Source organism: Aspergillus lentulus, assembly GCF_001445615.1.
Source record: "Aspergillus lentulus DNA, contig: Alt09, strain: IFM 54703, whole genome shotgun sequence".
Classification (NCBI taxonomy): domain Eukaryota; kingdom Fungi; phylum Ascomycota; class Eurotiomycetes; order Eurotiales; family Aspergillaceae; genus Aspergillus; species Aspergillus lentulus.
Window position 1 is genome coordinate 2,962,456 of NW_028322117.1, and position 18,032 is coordinate 2,980,487.

General features: G+C 50.0%; 4 protein-coding genes across 4 annotated transcripts; all 4 read right to left on the bottom strand.

The window, feature by feature from the left end:
• On the bottom strand, window positions 1-3,698 carry ALT_5786 (PE repeat family protein; the record flags this gene model as incomplete). The annotated part of the gene is made up of 4 exons (XM_089599964.1): window positions 1-2,915; window positions 2,965-3,225; window positions 3,292-3,487; window positions 3,540-3,698. 4 exons carry the CDS (start codon window positions 3,696-3,698, stop codon window positions 1-3), a joined length of 3,531 nt encoding a protein of 1,176 aa, XP_089455841.1.
• A 2,366-nt stretch (window positions 3,699-6,064) lies between these two features.
• On the bottom strand, window positions 6,065-7,984 carry ALT_5787 (MFS transporter; the record flags this gene model as incomplete). The annotated part of the gene is made up of 3 exons (XM_033560072.2): window positions 6,065-6,361; window positions 6,421-7,418; window positions 7,609-7,984. The coding sequence occupies 3 exons, from the start codon at window positions 7,982-7,984 to the stop codon at window positions 6,065-6,067; spliced, it is 1,671 nt and encodes a 556-aa protein (XP_033415963.2).
• Window positions 7,985-11,521: 3,537 nt separating this feature from the next.
• Window positions 11,522-12,448, bottom strand: ALT_5788 (WSC domain-containing protein; the record flags this gene model as incomplete). Its single annotated transcript, XM_089599965.1, has 3 exons — window positions 11,522-12,072; window positions 12,133-12,298; window positions 12,362-12,448. The coding sequence occupies 3 exons, from the start codon at window positions 12,446-12,448 to the stop codon at window positions 11,522-11,524; spliced, it is 804 nt and encodes a 267-aa protein (XP_089455842.1).
• Window positions 12,449-16,818: 4,370 nt separating this feature from the next.
• Window positions 16,819-17,824, bottom strand: ALT_5789 (CDP-diacylglycerol-serine O-phosphatidyltransferase; the record flags this gene model as incomplete). The annotated part of the gene is made up of 5 exons (XM_033560074.1): window positions 16,819-17,187; window positions 17,251-17,432; window positions 17,561-17,598; window positions 17,656-17,713; window positions 17,773-17,824. The coding sequence occupies 5 exons, from the start codon at window positions 17,822-17,824 to the stop codon at window positions 16,819-16,821; spliced, it is 699 nt and encodes a 232-aa protein (XP_033415965.1).
• Window positions 17,825-18,032: the final 208 nt, after the last annotated feature.

An 18,032-nucleotide genomic window follows, 5' to 3' on the forward strand; every position in this document is an offset into this window, starting at 1 on the left:
TTAATGAGCAACAACAGCCTTGAGGAAATTCTTGAGCTTCGACTCTTCCTTTGGAGGCTCATCTCTCCGGCGTCTGTGATGGTGATGGCGCGTTTCTCCTCCATGACGATGGCGATGATGGTCGGACGTTTCTCTTTCCTTTGCCTGCTCTGCTTCTTCTGCAGCCCTTCGTCGCGCCCTTCTCTCGCGTCGAGCCTGCTCTTCCTCCGCCGTATGATGGGAGCTCGCGGACCGGTCGGACCCTCTTCCTTCGTGCGAGTGACGGTGACTGTGTGAATGGGTTGTGGAAGACCGACGCTCAAACACATTTGCAGCAGCCTTGTCGCCATTAATCTTGAGAAGAGGACCATTCGTTTCTGATTCCGCTGTCATGTATTTCAGGAAGGCTCGCGGCTTCGAGCCCGATGCATGGCCATCCCGTGAGGAGGTACTTCTACGTTCGCCTCCGTGGCTACTGGAGTGCTCTCTGCTCCTTCGGCTCGGTTCGATAGTCACAGCAGCCTTTTCCCGCGAAGGACGCTCGACTTCATAGGTGGCTGAGCGCTCGGATCTTCGTCGACTGGGCTTGACATCCACGGCAGCTTCTTTCGACGAACGCTCGCTTCGTTTAGAGCGCTCTCGCTCCGAGGAATGCCTGTCCTTCTCTGCCTTCTCTGGAGCATGGAATTTGTCTTTACTCCGTATTTCCTCCTGCCTTAGCTTTTGTTCATGCTGTCGCTTGGCCTCCTCGAGGGCTTTGTTCCACCGATTAAGGAGACTGCCACTTCGCTCAAGTTTCTGGCGTGGCAATGATCTTCGTACTTCCTCAGAGGAGCTCTTCGAATGTCGTCTCTGGTCCTGATCCGGGGACCGCCTCTTTCTCCTGCGTGCACGTTCGGCTGCTATGGCGGCTGGAACAACAGCTGGCAAGGCTGCTTCCAAGGGCTCCAAGCCATCGATATCTCTTGAGGTTTCCTCAACAGGCGTTGCGTCTGGAGCCTCTTCGGAGACTTCTTCGTCCACAGGAGCAGCTTCTTCGATTGGGACAGGTTCTTCAATAGGAGCGTCTTCCTCAACAACCGCACGTTCCTCGGCAGGTACCTCCTCGGCAGCAGCAGGCTCTTCAGCGGGAGCAGGTTCCTCCGCTGGAGCAGGCTCTTCAACAGGGGCGGGCTCTTCAACGGGAGCAGATTCCTCAGCAGGTTCTTCCACAGGAGCAGGTTCCTCCGCTGGAGCAGGCTCTTCAACAGGGGCGGGCTCTTCAACGGGAGCAGATTCCTCAGCAGGTTCTTCCACAGGAGCAGGTTCCTCCGCTGGAGCAGGCTCTTCAACAGGGGCGGGCTCTTCAACGGGAGCAGATTCCTCAGCAGGTTCTTCCACAGGAGCAGGTTCCTCGACGGCGGCAGGTTCCTCGGGAGCCGGCTCTTCACGAGGAATCTCCTCAGCAGCAGGAGGCTCTTCAACGGGAGCAGATTCCTCAGCAGGAGCCTCTTCAACGGGAGCAGGTTCCTCCGCTGGAGCAGGCTCTTCAGCAGGGGCGGGCTCTTCAACTGGCGTGGGTTCCTCAGCAGGTTCTTCCACAGGAGCAGGTTCCTCAGCAGGAATCTCCTCGGCGGCAGCAGAGTCTTCAGCGGGAGCAGGTTCTTCAGCCGGAGCAGGTTCTTCAGCCGGAGCAGGTTCTTCAGCCGGAGCAGGTTCTTCAGCCGGAGCAGGTTCTTCAGCTGGAGCAGGTTCTTCAGCCGGAGCAGGTTCTTCAGCCGGAGCAGGTTCTTCAGCCGGAGCAGGTTCTTCAGCCGGAGCAGGTTCTTCAGCCGGAGCAGGTTCTTCAGCCGGAGCAGGTTCTTCAGCCGGTGCAGGTTCTTCAGCCGGTGCAGGTTCTTCAGCCGGTGCAGGTTCTTCAGCCGGTGCCTCTTCAACAGAAGCAGGTTCCTCAGGGGTCACATCCTCAACAGTAGTCGGTTCTGCAGCAGGAGCCTCTTCAGCTGGAGTCTCCTCCGGTGGCGCAGGTTCCTCGGCTTCAGGCGCAGCAGGTGCCGGCTCCTCAGCAGCAGGAGGTTCTTCAGGCGCAGGCTCATCTGCAGGAGGGGGCTGCTCGGCAGGTGCTGGCTCTTCAGCCTCAGGGTCGGGGGAAGCAGATTCTTCGACGACTTCTTCAGTCGGAGGTTGCTCGGGTGGTTCTTCAGAAGCGTCCGCTTCCTTTTCTGCCGCTGGGGCTTCCGCAGGAGTTTCTTCTGGTTGGGCCACCTCGTCAGTTGGCGGTGCTTCTGGAGCCGCTTCGGCGGCAGCATCTTCAGCCACAGCTTCGTCCGCGGCCGGTGTCTCAGTTGCTGCTTCTTCGGATGCGGGAGCTTCGGTTACCTCCTCTTGCTTGTCCTCCACTGGGCTTTCTTCAGCTACAGGCTCTTCAGCGGCTTTCTCGGCAGTGGGCTCTTCCTGTGTCGTTTCGTCTGCAACGTTGTCTGCTGTTGCATCCTCGGCAGCTATCGCTTCTTCTGGAGTGTTGTCCTCCGCCGTTTCAGTTGGCGCGGCGGGCTCTTCAGGAGCGGGCTGCTCCTCAGCAGGAGGTTCCTCGGTGGGAGCTTGTTCTTCAGCGACGGGCTGCTCCGCTTCTGTTGATGGGTCGCTCTGTTCTTCGGCAGGTCCCTCCGGGGCTGGACTATCCTCCGTGTCAGGTTTCGTCGCATCTTCTTCTGCCGACCCGTCCGTTGGTGGATCGTCCTGTACGGGGGCAGCTTCTTCGCTGTCTGGATTATCTGTAGGTGAGTTCTCATTTCCAGTATCAATATCGACGTCATCAGGAACCCCTGCTGCGGCTGCGGCTGCTTCTGCCTCCTCTTCTGCTTTGGCATCCTCCTCCGCTTGCCGTGCCGCTTCCTCTTTCTCGGCCTCGACCTTATCGAGCTCCGCGGACGGATCACATTCTGGGAAATCATCCTCTGCGAATGAGGTCAGCTGGTTTTATGCATTTCGTATCCGCAAGCATACCGTTGCTGTCTCCTTCCTTGGTTTCCGCTACAGAACTTTCAGCTACCGCGGCTGCGGCACCATCACCGTCCTCGGGCGGTGGGTCTTGCGCGGCATCTTCAGTGGCAGCTGGCGTCTCGGACTCGTCGGGGTTGGCAGCGTCTTCCGCTTTCTGCTCGGTACCGTCTGCCTCTGGCGCAGGTTCTGCTTCTTCCTTGGCTTCTGGTGCAGGCTCATCTGACGGTTCTGGCTGAGGTGGGGCAGCTGCCTCTTCAGGTGACTCTAGACGAATGTGAGCAAGGTGAACCCAGATAAAGAGAGAAGGCGGCGATTGACAAGCATACATACCTTGAGATTCCGGTGCAGGCGCAGCGTCATCAGGAGAACTACTTGATTCTTCTACGGGAGCACTCTCTGGGGGTGGGCCTTCCTCTAAATTGGTCGCGTTATTGGTGGTATCCTGGTCCTTATCCGATGTCAGACCATCCGAAGAAGTAGCAGTGACGGGATAAAATGAAAATTGCAAAGTTTGACGGTCGAAGGTCTGATATTGACGCTCGAATGTCTGATATTCAAACTTGGGAAGCTGTGCATACTGTAGGTTGGCCATGGTCCCCAGCCTCGGCGGCCTCTTCAAGGCCGGACTCGGCTGTAGGGTTGTCTTCAGGGAGGGAAAACTTATTATCGTTCACTGGTAGGCGTTGCTTATTATTGTTATTGTTCTTCTTTTTGTTCTTTGCTCCTTTTTTGGCCATGGCATCGGATCAGTCACAGTACGTCCAGCTATGAGCTTCTCGGTTTGGCCCAGTTGATGTATCAATTTATATAGACAAGGTACGACTTCCTGTCACACTCTCTTCAGGGGTTGGGAAGGATCAATCGGATAAAAAAAGACAAGGATGATGGAAGAGAACGGAATGGAAGATTCAGACATGAACAGGCATGGAAGGATGAATCGAGAAGACGCTCATGTGCTAGGGAGGTCAAATCGGGATTGAACAAGCAGCATACGTCTTGTCCCTCCGCCAGCAGCATGGTGGTTCCGCCCAAGCCCCAAGGCGAGGCGACGTATTGCCGTCCGCCTGTACCCATTGGGATGGGATACTGTCAAACTACAGTTAGAGGTCTTGGAGCCGGATGGACGTCACCGGCGAACTACCCAACGGCATGCTTTTTGATTGGGCCACGTCTCACAGATCCAATGGCCTTTGATGAATTTAGGAAAACAGCTTGGGAGACCCCCTCCCGAAAGCATCGTTAGGGCCGGGAAAAAGCAGGACGATCATGCAGTAGCCAGCGCAGGCAGCGGGGCGAGAAATGGAAGCCGTCCAGTGATGGAGTTGCGTGGGTGGTGGATAACTGGGTACCGCAGGGTTGGTGGGGGTGGTGCCACCGATAGATGAATCGTGATTGTCTGTGATGCTTTCTCTGTTTTTGGCCATAACCCGCAATAGCCTCGCGCGGTTAAGCCAACGCGCGTGGCCGAAAAGAGTAAATCAGGAGGAGGTGAAACGGTCAGCAACAAGAGGGTTGTCGTCGGGTAGCTCCTATGCTAGACAATAAACATCATCTTAATGGCATCGTAGATGCCAGAGATATCGAACAGTCATGCAGAAGGAAGGACTCGAGTTGCCTCCTATGCTTAGAAGAGAGATAGACAGCAAGCCTCCAGTGGCCAGACAACGAGAATGACAAGACAGTCCAACCTCTCAGGGACACTCCTCAATCACCGATTCCTGCCCAACGCAAATTGCGGGCGGTGGCCGGAATAAGGTGCATAATATGTGGTGCGTCGAAGCACCGGCCAGAATGACTGGGATCAGACTGGAGTGCATGATCGAATTCTGTCCTGTTCTCTGCAGCAAACTGTCAATCATGATCGCCAGCTTGTTTCATTTCTGCCATTACTACATCAACGATGATGGTTGGGACATAGAATAGCCAATTTCTTGATGAAACCAAGTCTTTGAGGGGAGAAAGAGAGGGCGTTCCAACTCCACCGAGACACTTCAGCACTTGAAGATCAGTCTAGACTGATTTAGGCAATGCCCAAAATACTTCCAAGCCTAACCTTCATCTACTATTGTCCTTTGAAGAAACAACATCATATGCTATATTGATATTATCATCTCATGAGTATGATCCTGCTAACAAGAATACTTTGACAAATCTAGAAGCCACAGAATAGCCCGGAAGTCCTGATTGTGAAACACCAAAAAATGTCACAGTTCAGCCAGTTTGTTTACTATCTCTGCACCTAAAAAATGAGGCGAGGATTGCTGCTTTGGCGGTCAATGAGTGGTCAATTGGCACCTAACTATGGAGCACTAACTAGCCAGAACGGTTTGGGCCCATTTAAAACTGAAAGGGCTCTTCGTCACGCCTCTTCGAAAGCAAAGAAGAGCAGAACAGTAATAATGCATGGAGCTATCCTGAGTATGCCACGCTGAGCAGCAGCCCGAAAAGAGCATCTCAGCCCTCCCAATGCTACCAGAATAGCAAATTTGACTTGAGAGAGATAGATAGACCTTGAGAAGTGTCGGTTGATTGCTGTCCATAGCCATAATGCAGGGCGACGAATCATAGAGTCGGATGCAACTGGATATAAGTAGAAGATAGTCGGTTATCGAGAGAGGTGCCTGCGGTGGTTACCTGCATGATTGCGCATGATCCCTGATCTATCACCGACCACTTCGTGCCTCAGAAAATTATCTGCTCCTTAGAAATTGATTCACAACATGGCAATACAAGGAAGAAATATGTGCTGAAGCTTTTGACCATCCGACAATTGCTAACAAAATCACCCTGACCATCTCAGATAGCATCCATTCATCGTGGCGGCATTTTTCCTACGCTCAGACATCCTTCAAGGTCAATAGAGCGAAGGCTAAAATATAGTTATACAAAGAATCTGTCGCTCCCTACGGTCAATACGCTGCGCTGGACATACTATTTATATATTAAAATGCAATTGCGCGCTTACAGATCACCTACAGCAGGGCACCAGAAGCGCGGACAATCGATGATCGCTTTATACTATGCTAATATGACTCGTAAAAATAACGTTATTGGGGTATCTTTTTGCATTACTTTTTGCATTCCGGCCCACAAGAAGACCAGATTAGTGACTCAGGGCATCCATCGACTTCCTCCAACGAGGTCCAATTACTTTCATAGCGAGAATCACCGAGCTGCTGGCGAAAGCGACCAGTCCAAGGATTGTAAAGAGCCATCCGTTACCAATGGCATCAATAATGGGGGCTGTCACTAGCGACCCGATGCATGAGAATATGTTTCTCATAAAGTTGTTCAATGCGACACCAGTTGATGATTTCTTAGGCATGAATTCTGTCAACATTGTCGTTGCCATGCTGAATATGAGCATTGATCCGACACCAAAAAAGAAGTTGGCGGCCATCTGGGAGACAAAGTTAGCTTCTCACCCTCCCAGTAAAACAAAATGCTAGACCAACTAACCGGCGCAAACCAGAAGACCCCCTTGTCGGCAGTCCAGCCGTACCAGATCAACGCTGCAGGATACAGAAATGCGCCCAGCCAAGCATTCTCACGCATGCGATCCTCCGGGCGATATATCAACTTGCCGTGCTCGTCATATCTGCCGGCCTTCTTCGCCTCACGCTGCATGATTTTGTCCATCCAACGCCCGCCGAAAATACTCGCAGCTATGTAACCCAGCGAGTTTGGGATATAGAGGCACCCAACAATAACGGTGCTAAAGTTGTAGGGGTTCGTTGAAAACGTATGTTCAACGCTAACGTTCAACACGTATAGGGAGCCGAAGGTGATACTCGCGTAGTATACAGTCAAAAGCACTGCGGGATAGCGCAAGTAAAGAACGATCTTAAGAGGGTCAAGGAAAACCATCTTGAGGACCTTCAACCATCTGGCAGTGAGGTGAACGACCTGGCGTGAAGATATCCGACTGAGCTGTCGTTCAACGGGTGCTTGTTCATCCCCATCACGCTGCTTTCGATTGGCCAATGTTTCAGGAAGTGCAAAAAAGATGAATATCACGATGATTCCGCCATAAACAGCCAATAACCACATGGTACTCCTCCATCCCCAACGCTCTGCCAGAGCTCCCCCCACGATGGGAGCGAGCAGGGGACCGCACAGCGGGCCCAGGTAGAAAATGCTCATTGCGCGTCCCCTTTCATGCGGATCCCACAGATCTGCTATCGTCCCTGCGCCAACTGCTTGAACTGATGCCGATGCCCCACCGCTCAACATGCGCATAACGATTAGCATCGATATGGAATGGGATACCGCACTCAGAACGTTAAACAACACAAAGAGACTGAAGGATACGAGGTATATCGTTCGCCGACCAAGTCTCTCGCTGAAAGACGACCACCAAAGTGGAAAGATAGACATACTCAGCATGTACAGCGAGATATTCAGGTTGACGACAGTGGTTGGTGCGTCCATTTCCTTGGATATTTGAGAAAGAGAGGCTATCATGAGAACCTGTTAGCACGTGCTAATGAATGATATATCGGCCGTTTTGGTCATCGGGGAATTCTCGAAGTGTGAGGGTAGCGAGGCCACCAACGAGAGTTGTTCACCGACAAGGGGAGCGCATCAACAAGTGGGTTGGCCACCACGAGTTCAATCCTAGGGGCAGTTGAATTGGGAGCCACTTACGGAATAGTATCGAGCTACCCATGGGAGCCGTAGATCCTGCCAGCGCGACAATGAATGTGATAAACCACTTCGTTTTTCGGAGATACGTCTTCGGATTCTCAACCTCTGCCAGCAGGGTAAGTTGTCCGAAAAGCCCTCGGCGCTTCAGCCTCGGTACCGCTATCGGCAAGCTCTCATGCTCTGCATATGGAATATCAATCGCTGTACCCTTCACTTCCATGGCCGACTGCGCGGGCGATCCCGCAAACGAAGAATGAGCATCTTTTTCGGCACATCCTTCTTCGTCTCCGGTCCTTTTGACTGTTGGAGCATCGGTATATGCGGTTTCTGCCGACGTGATTTCCTGAACACCTTCCTCCAAGTCTCCAGAAGTCATTTCTTATGTATGGGGAATTCGTTCGTCGTGAAAGAAAAGTTCCTATTGTTGTTCCTTTAGAAAATGACGGGAGTATAAGGTCGATGACGCAAGATGCAACCCCATCTAAGGTAGCATCAGTCTTGAGATCTTGGGATATCCGGGTAATCCAACAGGTAGTTCATCCGAGAGAAGAAGAAGAAAGGATGACGGAATTATAGAGCAGCTAATGAAGATAAGTGTGCAAATCCTGCAGCTGTAGCAATGTCTGTTAATAAGACTGGTGGATATATAAGAGAGCAGCGATTCTTCCCCATGTTCTTCAGAAAGTAGTGGAGAAATTCACTTCAAGAGGATAGATATGTCAAAGGCGTCCTCTTGGAGTAATGAGGTGTCGTAGAAGGAAGGAAGTGAAAAGGAAGTACCTATTAGATGAAAACAGAAAGAAGCGAGAGTTCCCTGCTGGCGCCGTTTGGGGCAGGTGTAGATCTACTTGGGGACTGGTTCTCCCCACTTGCTTTCGGACAACAATCTCCTCTTCTATATTGAATTGAGCATTCAGAATATGGTAGCTGGGATATATCTTCTGTCAGTGAGATGTCAAATTTTCTTCTACGCGCTTTCTGTCTGGATAACTCCGTACTGCTCTTAGTGGCAGAGCAGTCCCTCTTCTCGGTATTTCTCCGCATGCGGAACCCATTTTTCTCACGAGTCTGCCAGATACGGTTCATGGTGACTCCAAAGTCTACAGTCAAAACAACTCTAAGACTTCTCAGTCTCCACATCAATGAAAAGGATGAATCAAAGAACCGAGATAGTGTGCCGTTTGATCCGTAGTGACCAGTCGGAGAGCGTTGGCGCATTTGGTGATGGCGGGGGTTCCCGCCCTTGGCTTTCCCACCCCCCAGTTACCCGAGGTCAAGCCTTATGTAGTCTAGCCGAGGGTCCTGTCGTGGTATGCGAGTCAGGTATGTAACAAAGCTAGGAGAATGGATTATACTTGTCGCCTGGTAAAGGCTCAATAAGCGTTGGCCTAAGCTTTTTCATACAGTGACATTAGCTGCCACTCGAAGGAACATGGCCTGGCCCATATGCGACCCAAGTTTGTCTTCCTCCATCGGGTACTGAGGAGGTCCTCAGCTGCGAGAGGGCAGTCGAGACTCTCAAAGCTCCTAGGAAATCGCCCATAAGAATCCTGCACAATAAGATCTCGCACCACAGAGCTCTTCTGCTAACGAGAAATGCATACATAATTCAACCCAAAAAGGTCATAACGTCGCGGAAAGACAACCTATTGGGCTCGTCCCAGCGAGATGAGTCAATTCGTATTAGTGAACAACGGAAGCCGCTACAGGCGAAAGTCTCGCAGCTGAGTCGACCCGAAGCTACGCATACTAGTGCTTCGGTAGGTGATATTTCATCCTCGGTGCGGAAAAGGAACTCTTCAAGATGAAAACAACGCCCGGATAAGATAATGCGCGGGGCCCTGGGTCGAAACGGGTGTCGGTTTGCATGATATGGAGCCCTAAAGGCGACCAGTATGCGAGACAATCGGATGCGTTGCCATCGGCCTTACGACTTAGAAATGACCAAGGAAGTCCTGGCTTTGTGCATGAACAGGGGTCTTTGCTTGCCGCGGTATTGGAGGCTTCAGAGAGTGCTTCTCAAGGTCCGATCGAAACATGAAATATCGGAAAAGACCTTTGCTCAAGGCTTACTGCTATTCGCTCCTCAATTCGACATGCTTTACAAGAGGGCATATCCGCGAACGACATCAACGTCGCTGGTCGTGAGATGGTGATGGCTAAGCTCCCCGAAATATATATTGTTAGCCACCAATGTAGAGAGAAGGGGACGCTCATGTAGGACAGCGGCAATACAAAAAGCAGAGGCCACTAGCTTACCTTCACTGGCGAAGGAACCGATGCATATATAAAGAAATGTCACAGAGCACAATTGAAACATGGTTCGGCAACAAGAATTGCACCATATCTTCCTCAGTTATCCTGGCACCTCCTAAATTCACAAAAAGAACTTCAGGTTCTGGGAGATGACTTCTCCGTCGCGAGCCAACCGATGATTGGACCCTTTCCCATGGATATCCCTCATCGACAGAAGTATCGACATCGTCAGTCAATATCAATGGCGTATTTTCCTGGTATATCTAGGACACCGTAAGCCCCCTACCAGACAGCACAAGCACAATAAAATAGCGTACCATAGCCGTCGTTTCCGAGAAAAGAATATCAATCACGCAACGCTTTTGATCCTTGCTCCACCACTGCGATAGACTCCCTGGTCACTGGACAACGTACAACGGGGCGTGGGCGTATATTAGTGCCTCATACACCAAGAAGGTGCGGACCCACGCAGCAGCAAGCAATGGGTCGAATTGACGAAAGGAAGCACGTTCGAGAGAACCTAGGGGACATCGAGATGGTTCGTTGGGGGAAGCCAATACTTCGACCGAAAGCTAAGGTAGGTTGCCTCCAGAGACTTCGAAAGTCGTCGGGCTCAAGGGATGATGTACTCATTAGTGGATTTGTCAAGTAAAATTTTCTTAGATCATAGGAGAAATTGCCAAGAAGAAACTACTGAGATGTCTTATGAACTCAATTGTGTTTGATAGCAGACACGCAGCTGCGACGTTGATTCGATATGAATGGATTCCTAACACCAAGTTGTTGGAAGTGCAGTCACTGGGTTGAAATGCTACCGTACTATATATAAGGTAAACTGATCTATTATTAACTTCAGACGAGTGCTTAGAGGTGGTATCCATATTCATTTCAAACATTAACTGCAAGACCTGTCCATGACTCTCCTCTTCAGCCGGTCTTTCAGTCCACTCTAGGGATGGAATCCAGGACGACGAGGAAGTTGAGTGATGACACGGAAAAGCAAAATGTGACATCACAGAAAGAAATCAAAATGAAGGAGATAGTCCAGCTCAAGTAGAGGGGAAACCAAAGAAAATTGAACTGATTACAGAAGAAAATATGAATCGACACGCCAACTGTGGAACGCCTTTTGAATAATACAAGTTCCTTGACACACGTCCAAGTACAGTATTGGGCCCAGGACCCTACCAATGACCCTGCCGGAAGTAACATCCAAGGTGTATATGATTGATTTGGGAAGATGTGATATCGTCCGAATATCCTGTCCAAACGGTGTGACCTGATCAGGGAGCTCTTTGATTTGCATCTTTCATAGAAAAGGGGACGTCCTGATTTGAGAGTTTTCGAGTTTTGCCAATAGCGAACAGATTGGAAAACTGGTGACTCCAAGTATAAGCTTCTTTATAACGCGCAAACAACAAGCTCGATAAAGTGCAGAGGAGTAATATCTTCCAGTGATCGGCCAGGAAAAACGTTGAGGAATTCGTAACAGTATGTTGCATTCATAGCAAATGCGATGACTCAATTTGCCTTGGTGAACTTGGACGCTTGCGCTTGATGCAATGCGGCTAGGGGTTGTTTCGATATATGTCGAATTAACGTCGGTGGTCAGGGTTTGTTACCTAGGATTTCGAGTCAGTGCACCTAGTTAAAATATTCAAAACGCAGAACTGAAGAGCCTCACCTGCAAGATACGACGGGAAAAGTCTTGATCATCATCAATGCTACCATTGCTTTGGCGCCTTTGTGCCATGAAGTCGCCATCGAACCGCGAATCGGACATGGAATCTTGCGACATGGGCTTGCCAAAGTGCTCGGTGGCGCCAGCGTTATTCGAGTACTGCGGCCGCACGTTTGTGCGCTTCCTGAAACGCCAGAGGAAGAATCCAGCTCCGACAAGGGAACAGAATCCGACCACACCGACAACAACACCAGCAGCAATGGCAGCAGTGTTCGGGCCATCCTTGTTCTTTTCCTCGTTGAGTCCGTTTGTCGCTCCGACGCCATTGCCTGCTGCTGCTGTGACGACTACTGTCTGCTCCCCTTGCGTGACGACTTGACCCTGACTGCCAGTAGTCACAGTCGACCCGCCGTTGGTCGTTGATGTCGAGCTCGAGTTGGTGCTGGCAGACGAATCATCATCTTGGTAATACGGAACATTGGAACTTAGGCCAGTCAGGTAGACGGAGAATGTATTTGCGCCACCACCTGTTAAATCATAAGTCAGCACGGCACCGAAACCAGTAAAAGCTATAGAGAAGACCATACACATGACATCTGGCCAACCAGCGCATTTGACGTTACAATTGGAATCGGCCGTCTTAGCCGACTTCGCGGGCAGCTCATTTCCACAGAGACAGTTCGATCCTTTCGTCAAGGCAAAGACAAGATTGTTGTTGGTCTTCAAGCAGAGTTGTTGACAGTAACCGTTACTCTGATACGTATAGGGGCCTTGGTCTACCAAGGGTGCAGAGTCACTGAAACAGCCCTCGCTTACCATGTCGGCGGCGAAGACTGCTGGAAGGTTGGTGGTGAGGAGCAGCGCTGAGGCTGTAAAAGCGGATCGGACTGTGAAAGGCTTCATTCTGTGTTTGGTATATGTGACTGTAATATCAGAAAGCGAGAGTCGAGGCGTTAAGCGGTTGATGATGTTTGGTGAGAAACGAGAGACAAGGGACGACCAGCGTAGCCCTTGGATATTATTTTGCGATTGTTGTCTTCAATCTACTCCCAGTTTATCCTTCCTGAGTAGCGAGCGGTAGGAACGGTAACGGGAAACAGTCGTCGCGATTTATCGACGGTCGGACCCAGCTTAGACGATTGATATGACGAGTCGACGGTCGTGAGATGCCAGAGAAGAGCGACGAAAGAGGTCTAGTTGAGGAAAAGTTGAAGCAAAGAGGGTGATATCGATGAAAAGCCGGTGTTGATCCTTCTGGAGAAGACGGTCCCTTAGCGGGGAAGAAGTTGAGGACCGGTTGTTTCACAAACCCCTTTTGTCGGGAAGCTGAAATGAGCAACCTGAACGGGGCTAATTGCTCGCACCACGGTGTGATCAGTCAGGCAACCACCTCCTTCACGTCAATAAGAGAAAATTATGCCTGAGGTAGAACAGAGAAAGCGAGGCGTCGAAGAAGAAAATTAGAAACGACAAGGACGTCGACAAAGAATACAAAAAGGGTGGCTACTGAAGTCGGACCCTTCCAACATACGATAGAAATGAGTGGAAATTTAGTGGAGGGAAAGGATTATTATGGAAGGGGTGACAAGGAGAAAGAAGGACAAGCAGTAGAGAAGGATCTGGAGAAAGACGGGAAGGCAGACAGACAGGGTGACAGTGTGACTGACTGACTGATGATAGTGTGAGAGGGACTGATTATTGAATGGAGACAGTCGAGGGATTGTTGGCTTAAGCGATAATCTCCAGGTTCAGATTATTATTATTAGGAGTGACTAGCCTAAGGTACGGAGTACCCTGTACAGATACTCCGTACAGGGTAAGTAAACAATGCGACCACTCCCGCACCTAAAAGGACAGGTACCTGCCTGAGGGATTGGAAAGCATACTCTGTACATGGTATGCCATTTTCTGTCCAAACAGGCCCTGACCCTGGGTCGCTCTGACGGTAATTTTACATCCCGCGTAAAGAGCTCCACTAATAATTCTGCCCAATGATATGAACTATCATTGTTTATATAAGCGCATTTGCCGTGCTTATGACCAGGGGTACAGTAAGTCGTTTCCATATTTGGCTACCCGGCTGGAAAATGGGAGCCATTGTGGTACAGACTAAGCCTGAGATGGTAAAGGTGTGCAGTAGCTTGCTGAATTGTGGTGGCTCTGCTTTTCTGTTTCATCAATTGAAAGAGGGGCTGCTGCTGTACGGAGTAAGGTAGATACGTAAGGTACAGAATACTTAGAGTTATGAATTGCCTGAAGTGCTAAAGTAAGGTAGATGCAAACTGTAAGGTACACAGGCATGGCAAAGATACAATGTGGTACCTATATAGGTACCCGTATAGTGCCTAGTCTTCCTTATCAGAAAGGAATCAAGTTCCAGGACCGAGAAGGAATAGATGTAGTTGAGGAGAGGATACCAAAGTCTTCAGATACGGAGTACGGAGTACACTGGCAAAGTTCATGCAAGTCCATCTTGTGCGATAATCAGTCATCTACTAGTAGACACAAGTCATGTACTTTTCCTCTATTGGTCTCAAAGCCAGGATAGGCTTTCATTGTCGCATGCTTGGACTATCCTTATGAAACAAAGCAAACAGATAACTTGTAATTCACTGCCTGTCCCCGAGAGCATCCTGCTGCCCTTGTAACACTTTTCAACTCGTCCCCGAGTCGAAGTTCGAGATCAACCCACCATCTATTTAACCAACTATCTATCTGCTTACCATCGTGTCGTCTCTCTTGTTATTTATTGCCGTAGATAGATGCTCCGTATCTCACTCTCTATTCCCGACAAGCCATTGTCAGCCACATTGGAATGACAAGGACGCGGCGTCGTCGATCCCTGTTTCGGCCAAGCGCCCCGATGGATCTCGCACACACACAGACCCGTGATGCGAGCTCCGATTCCTTAGACTACCCTACCCTCCGATAACGCAGATCAACATGTGTCACATTTCTTCAAGTACAATAATAATCACAACCAATATGGGTCCAACAAAGTGAAGCTTCCTCTCTAACCTTCCAACTCGTGCAAAACTCCCTGCTGGTAGTCACCAAACTCACCACGCTTCCATGAGTTCCAAGGCTCCAAGCGGCCACTCCCGGACTGTGTGGGTCTGAACCCCTTCATGGCTTCTGCAGGTTAACGCGGATCGCTGGAACCTGTAAAGAAACTGTAAGGTTCACCACCTTTGGGTACTGATGTAACGCACAAGGAACTCGATCGCTCATCCTCAGATCGACAAGGTTCCGCCAATGACAGAACTGATTCCCATGTGAGCGATAATGATGAACTCGGTTCATTGTCCAACAGGCGTGATTTACTCCGTAGACCGAAGATAGTTAGTTCATGGCTTCGCCACTTACGTTGTCCAACGAACGCATGTCGATAGAGATCAATCAAAAAAAGTTTCCATACATTTTCTGCTGAATGGGAGAACAACGTAGGCCGAGAAAAGCAGCCCACGTATATCACCAGTGCGAACCATTACTGTAATGAGAGCAGGATACTGTCCCTGACTCCTGACTATTTGTAGCCCAATACGGAGAAAAGCCCTCAGCTTATGTTCATCTGAGACTTGGCGCTTGGGATTACGTGTGGTCATGATTGCGCCGCTCCATTTGCGATTTCTTAAAACCCATCATCCTTAGGGCGGACAATCGATATTCTTGTGAACCCTGGAAGTCTGCCAAATGACTCAAATGATAACGACAATTTTTGCAATGCAATGACGTGGCATACGGAATATATGCCGACGGATACCTCCTTTGTATGGACGTTATGGAAGCAACAGCCATTCCAGAAAACGAGAGGAATGTTCCCTAGAGACATTGAGACCAAGTGCCTCGCCCAAAGAGACAGGCTCACCGCTCACACTCCTTCAGTCGCAGTTTCCTCATTCGATCACACTTGCCGCGAGAACTTGACGCGATTAGAGCAACTCGATAGTCGCGTCGGCGTTCATGGTCAAGAGGCAGCAACAGATTTATCTGTACTTCTGTCAGAGCCTTAGATCACCAGATCTTGGAAGTACGAACGGTTCCCCAGGACTACCACCTCGCACTAATACGGGGTATTAATAGATCAATGCTCACTTTCCGAGGACCAAATCTAGATATACCCTGGTCGTGTGCTGTTCTTCTAGCCACGATCCTATGGACACTATCATCATTCCAGAACAAGCTTCAATACCACAAACGGATACACCAGGATTTCACGTTCACCTCAACTCGGGAAAACTACTGTACGATGGAATACCTAGACGGAACCACCGGAAGCTATAGCCTGTACGGATATATAGATTTGTCCCGACGAAGTTGTAAAGCCCTCGGACAGGTCTAGAACCTGTCAATTGACCCACAGCACAACAGTCAGGCCTGCATCCAGTCCAATTTTGTCTTAACTCGATGATCTATCGACTTATGGAGTCCACTGTGACTGTCTAAGCAAAGATTGGGAAAATGTAAGCTGCTGTTGCCTCACTGCACTGCTTGCCTAGTAGAAACCCGGCTTCGGCATCCCAGACCTGACTTCCATGGCAACCTCGCGCCCATTTTGGCCACTTGGTTAGGTTTGCGGTTTGCCTGTGTACGAGTCGTCAACTTTGTCTTTAACTTGTAACTTTGGCTGGAAGTTTGCGGCAATTGACGGGGATTATTGTCAGTGATGCATTTCATGGTCGATCAATAGCCTTGAGGCTTAAGGGCTGACTAGGCTCTCTGTCCACGTTACACGTCTGGACGATTAGTCTGATGTATCGAGAAGTAGATTTAAAAGGACCTGGCTGCATGCTCTGGAATAAGCTGCAGATATTCGTCTTGCTGCTGGAAGATCTGAGCCGCAGCGCAGCCCGCTGTATATATATCGCAGTATATAGGAAGACTACAGCCTCATTGTCACCCATCTCAGTTTCTCAAGAAATGCTTGGATATGGTATCTGCTATAACCTCCCATAATTGTACAACAGTATTTGACAAACGTTCAATAAGAATTATGAATGGATATGACTCGGATAAGGAAGTGCTCGGTAAAGGTTCATTTGATGCGCTGAAGCCGGGGTCCTACCAGATGTTCCGGCGAAGCTCGACAACAGCTTAACCGGTACAAAGGATTGCAGAGGAGGCATACAAATCAAATGCAAACTTTTCAAAATTGTATTCAACAGTTCTTCGCGTCGTCTCCAGTATATATGTTCGTAGAAAGACCTCTCTATCACGGTAATTAGATCTTGAGCAGCCAAGCCTGAACTCGTCTGTACGGATAATCAACGCCTCTATGGCTTGGGAATCTTTATCGACTTGCTGACCATCATGCATCCATGCAGGACAAACAGCAGAATAACGGGGTGAAACTCAAATGGCGTGCCCTGGGCGGCGAGTCCAAGAGGAAGATCCTCGAGAATCCAGCCCTGAGATACCCAGTAGGCCATGAGCGAAGCGATGCCCAATGTCGTCGGAATCGGTGTGCCTTCAAAGTACTTGGACTTGCCGGTCTTATCCTTGGGAAGGACGGCGACGGTAACGTTGAATCGGGCCAACCGCGTCAAGCCGCAAAGGACGAAGAACGCTAACAGAAGATGGTCGACGAGGGTGCGGGCTCCAAGAGCGAATGCGCATGCGGCCGGTGCGAGGCCGAAGGAGATCTAGAGTGGAAAGATAGGGGTCAGCTGCGTCCGCTGCCCTCGGGGAGTGCGAAGTTGCCATACCAAGTCCGCCAGAGAGTCAAGCTCCTGTCCCATGAGGGACGACTTCTTCCTCCATCTCGCAATTTTGCCATCCATAAAATCAAAGAATAATCCAAAGGGCATGAAACCAAGAGCGGCCCAAATAGCACCGTGATCATGTGGGTCTCCTAGACAATAACGCATCGACGAGAATACGGACATGACTGTTCAAGATCTAGTCAGCGTCGGTTCATAATTTCGATTATAATGAGATTGCGGTCTTGCCTCCACAGAATCCTGTCAAGTGGTGTCAGCATCCAAGGACGAATAATGTTAGTCGAACAGGTCTTACCATTGAGCTCGGTCACCAAATCAGCAAGATGCAACGCCCTGAACGAAATTTGAATGAGCAACGTATTTTGATACACCGGACACTCAGATACTGACCTGACCAAGCTAAAGTGACCCGTCTCCGACGAGAGGAGCATCTTCTGCTTTTCCTGACCTGCAATCAATGGGTGAGCATGTTGCAGTACAATTGCACCCGCTGGTGATCCAACTCACCTCCATCACCCGAAGCTGCGACACCGCTATTTGAAGACCGACTTGACGACATGGCTGCTGTTCGACGAGACATGCTCAATCTGTATGAACAAGAGTAGACGATATATGACGGAAAATTTAACTAAAGTGTAGGTTCAGAGCGATCCGACGGCTCTTATAGGGTAAGTAGCAGGTTGAAACAGGTTGAGGATTCCAGTGTTGACAAACGCACAGATTCTCCGCTGCCAGGGCGGTCCAGACGTCATTGGAAAGGCGGTGCA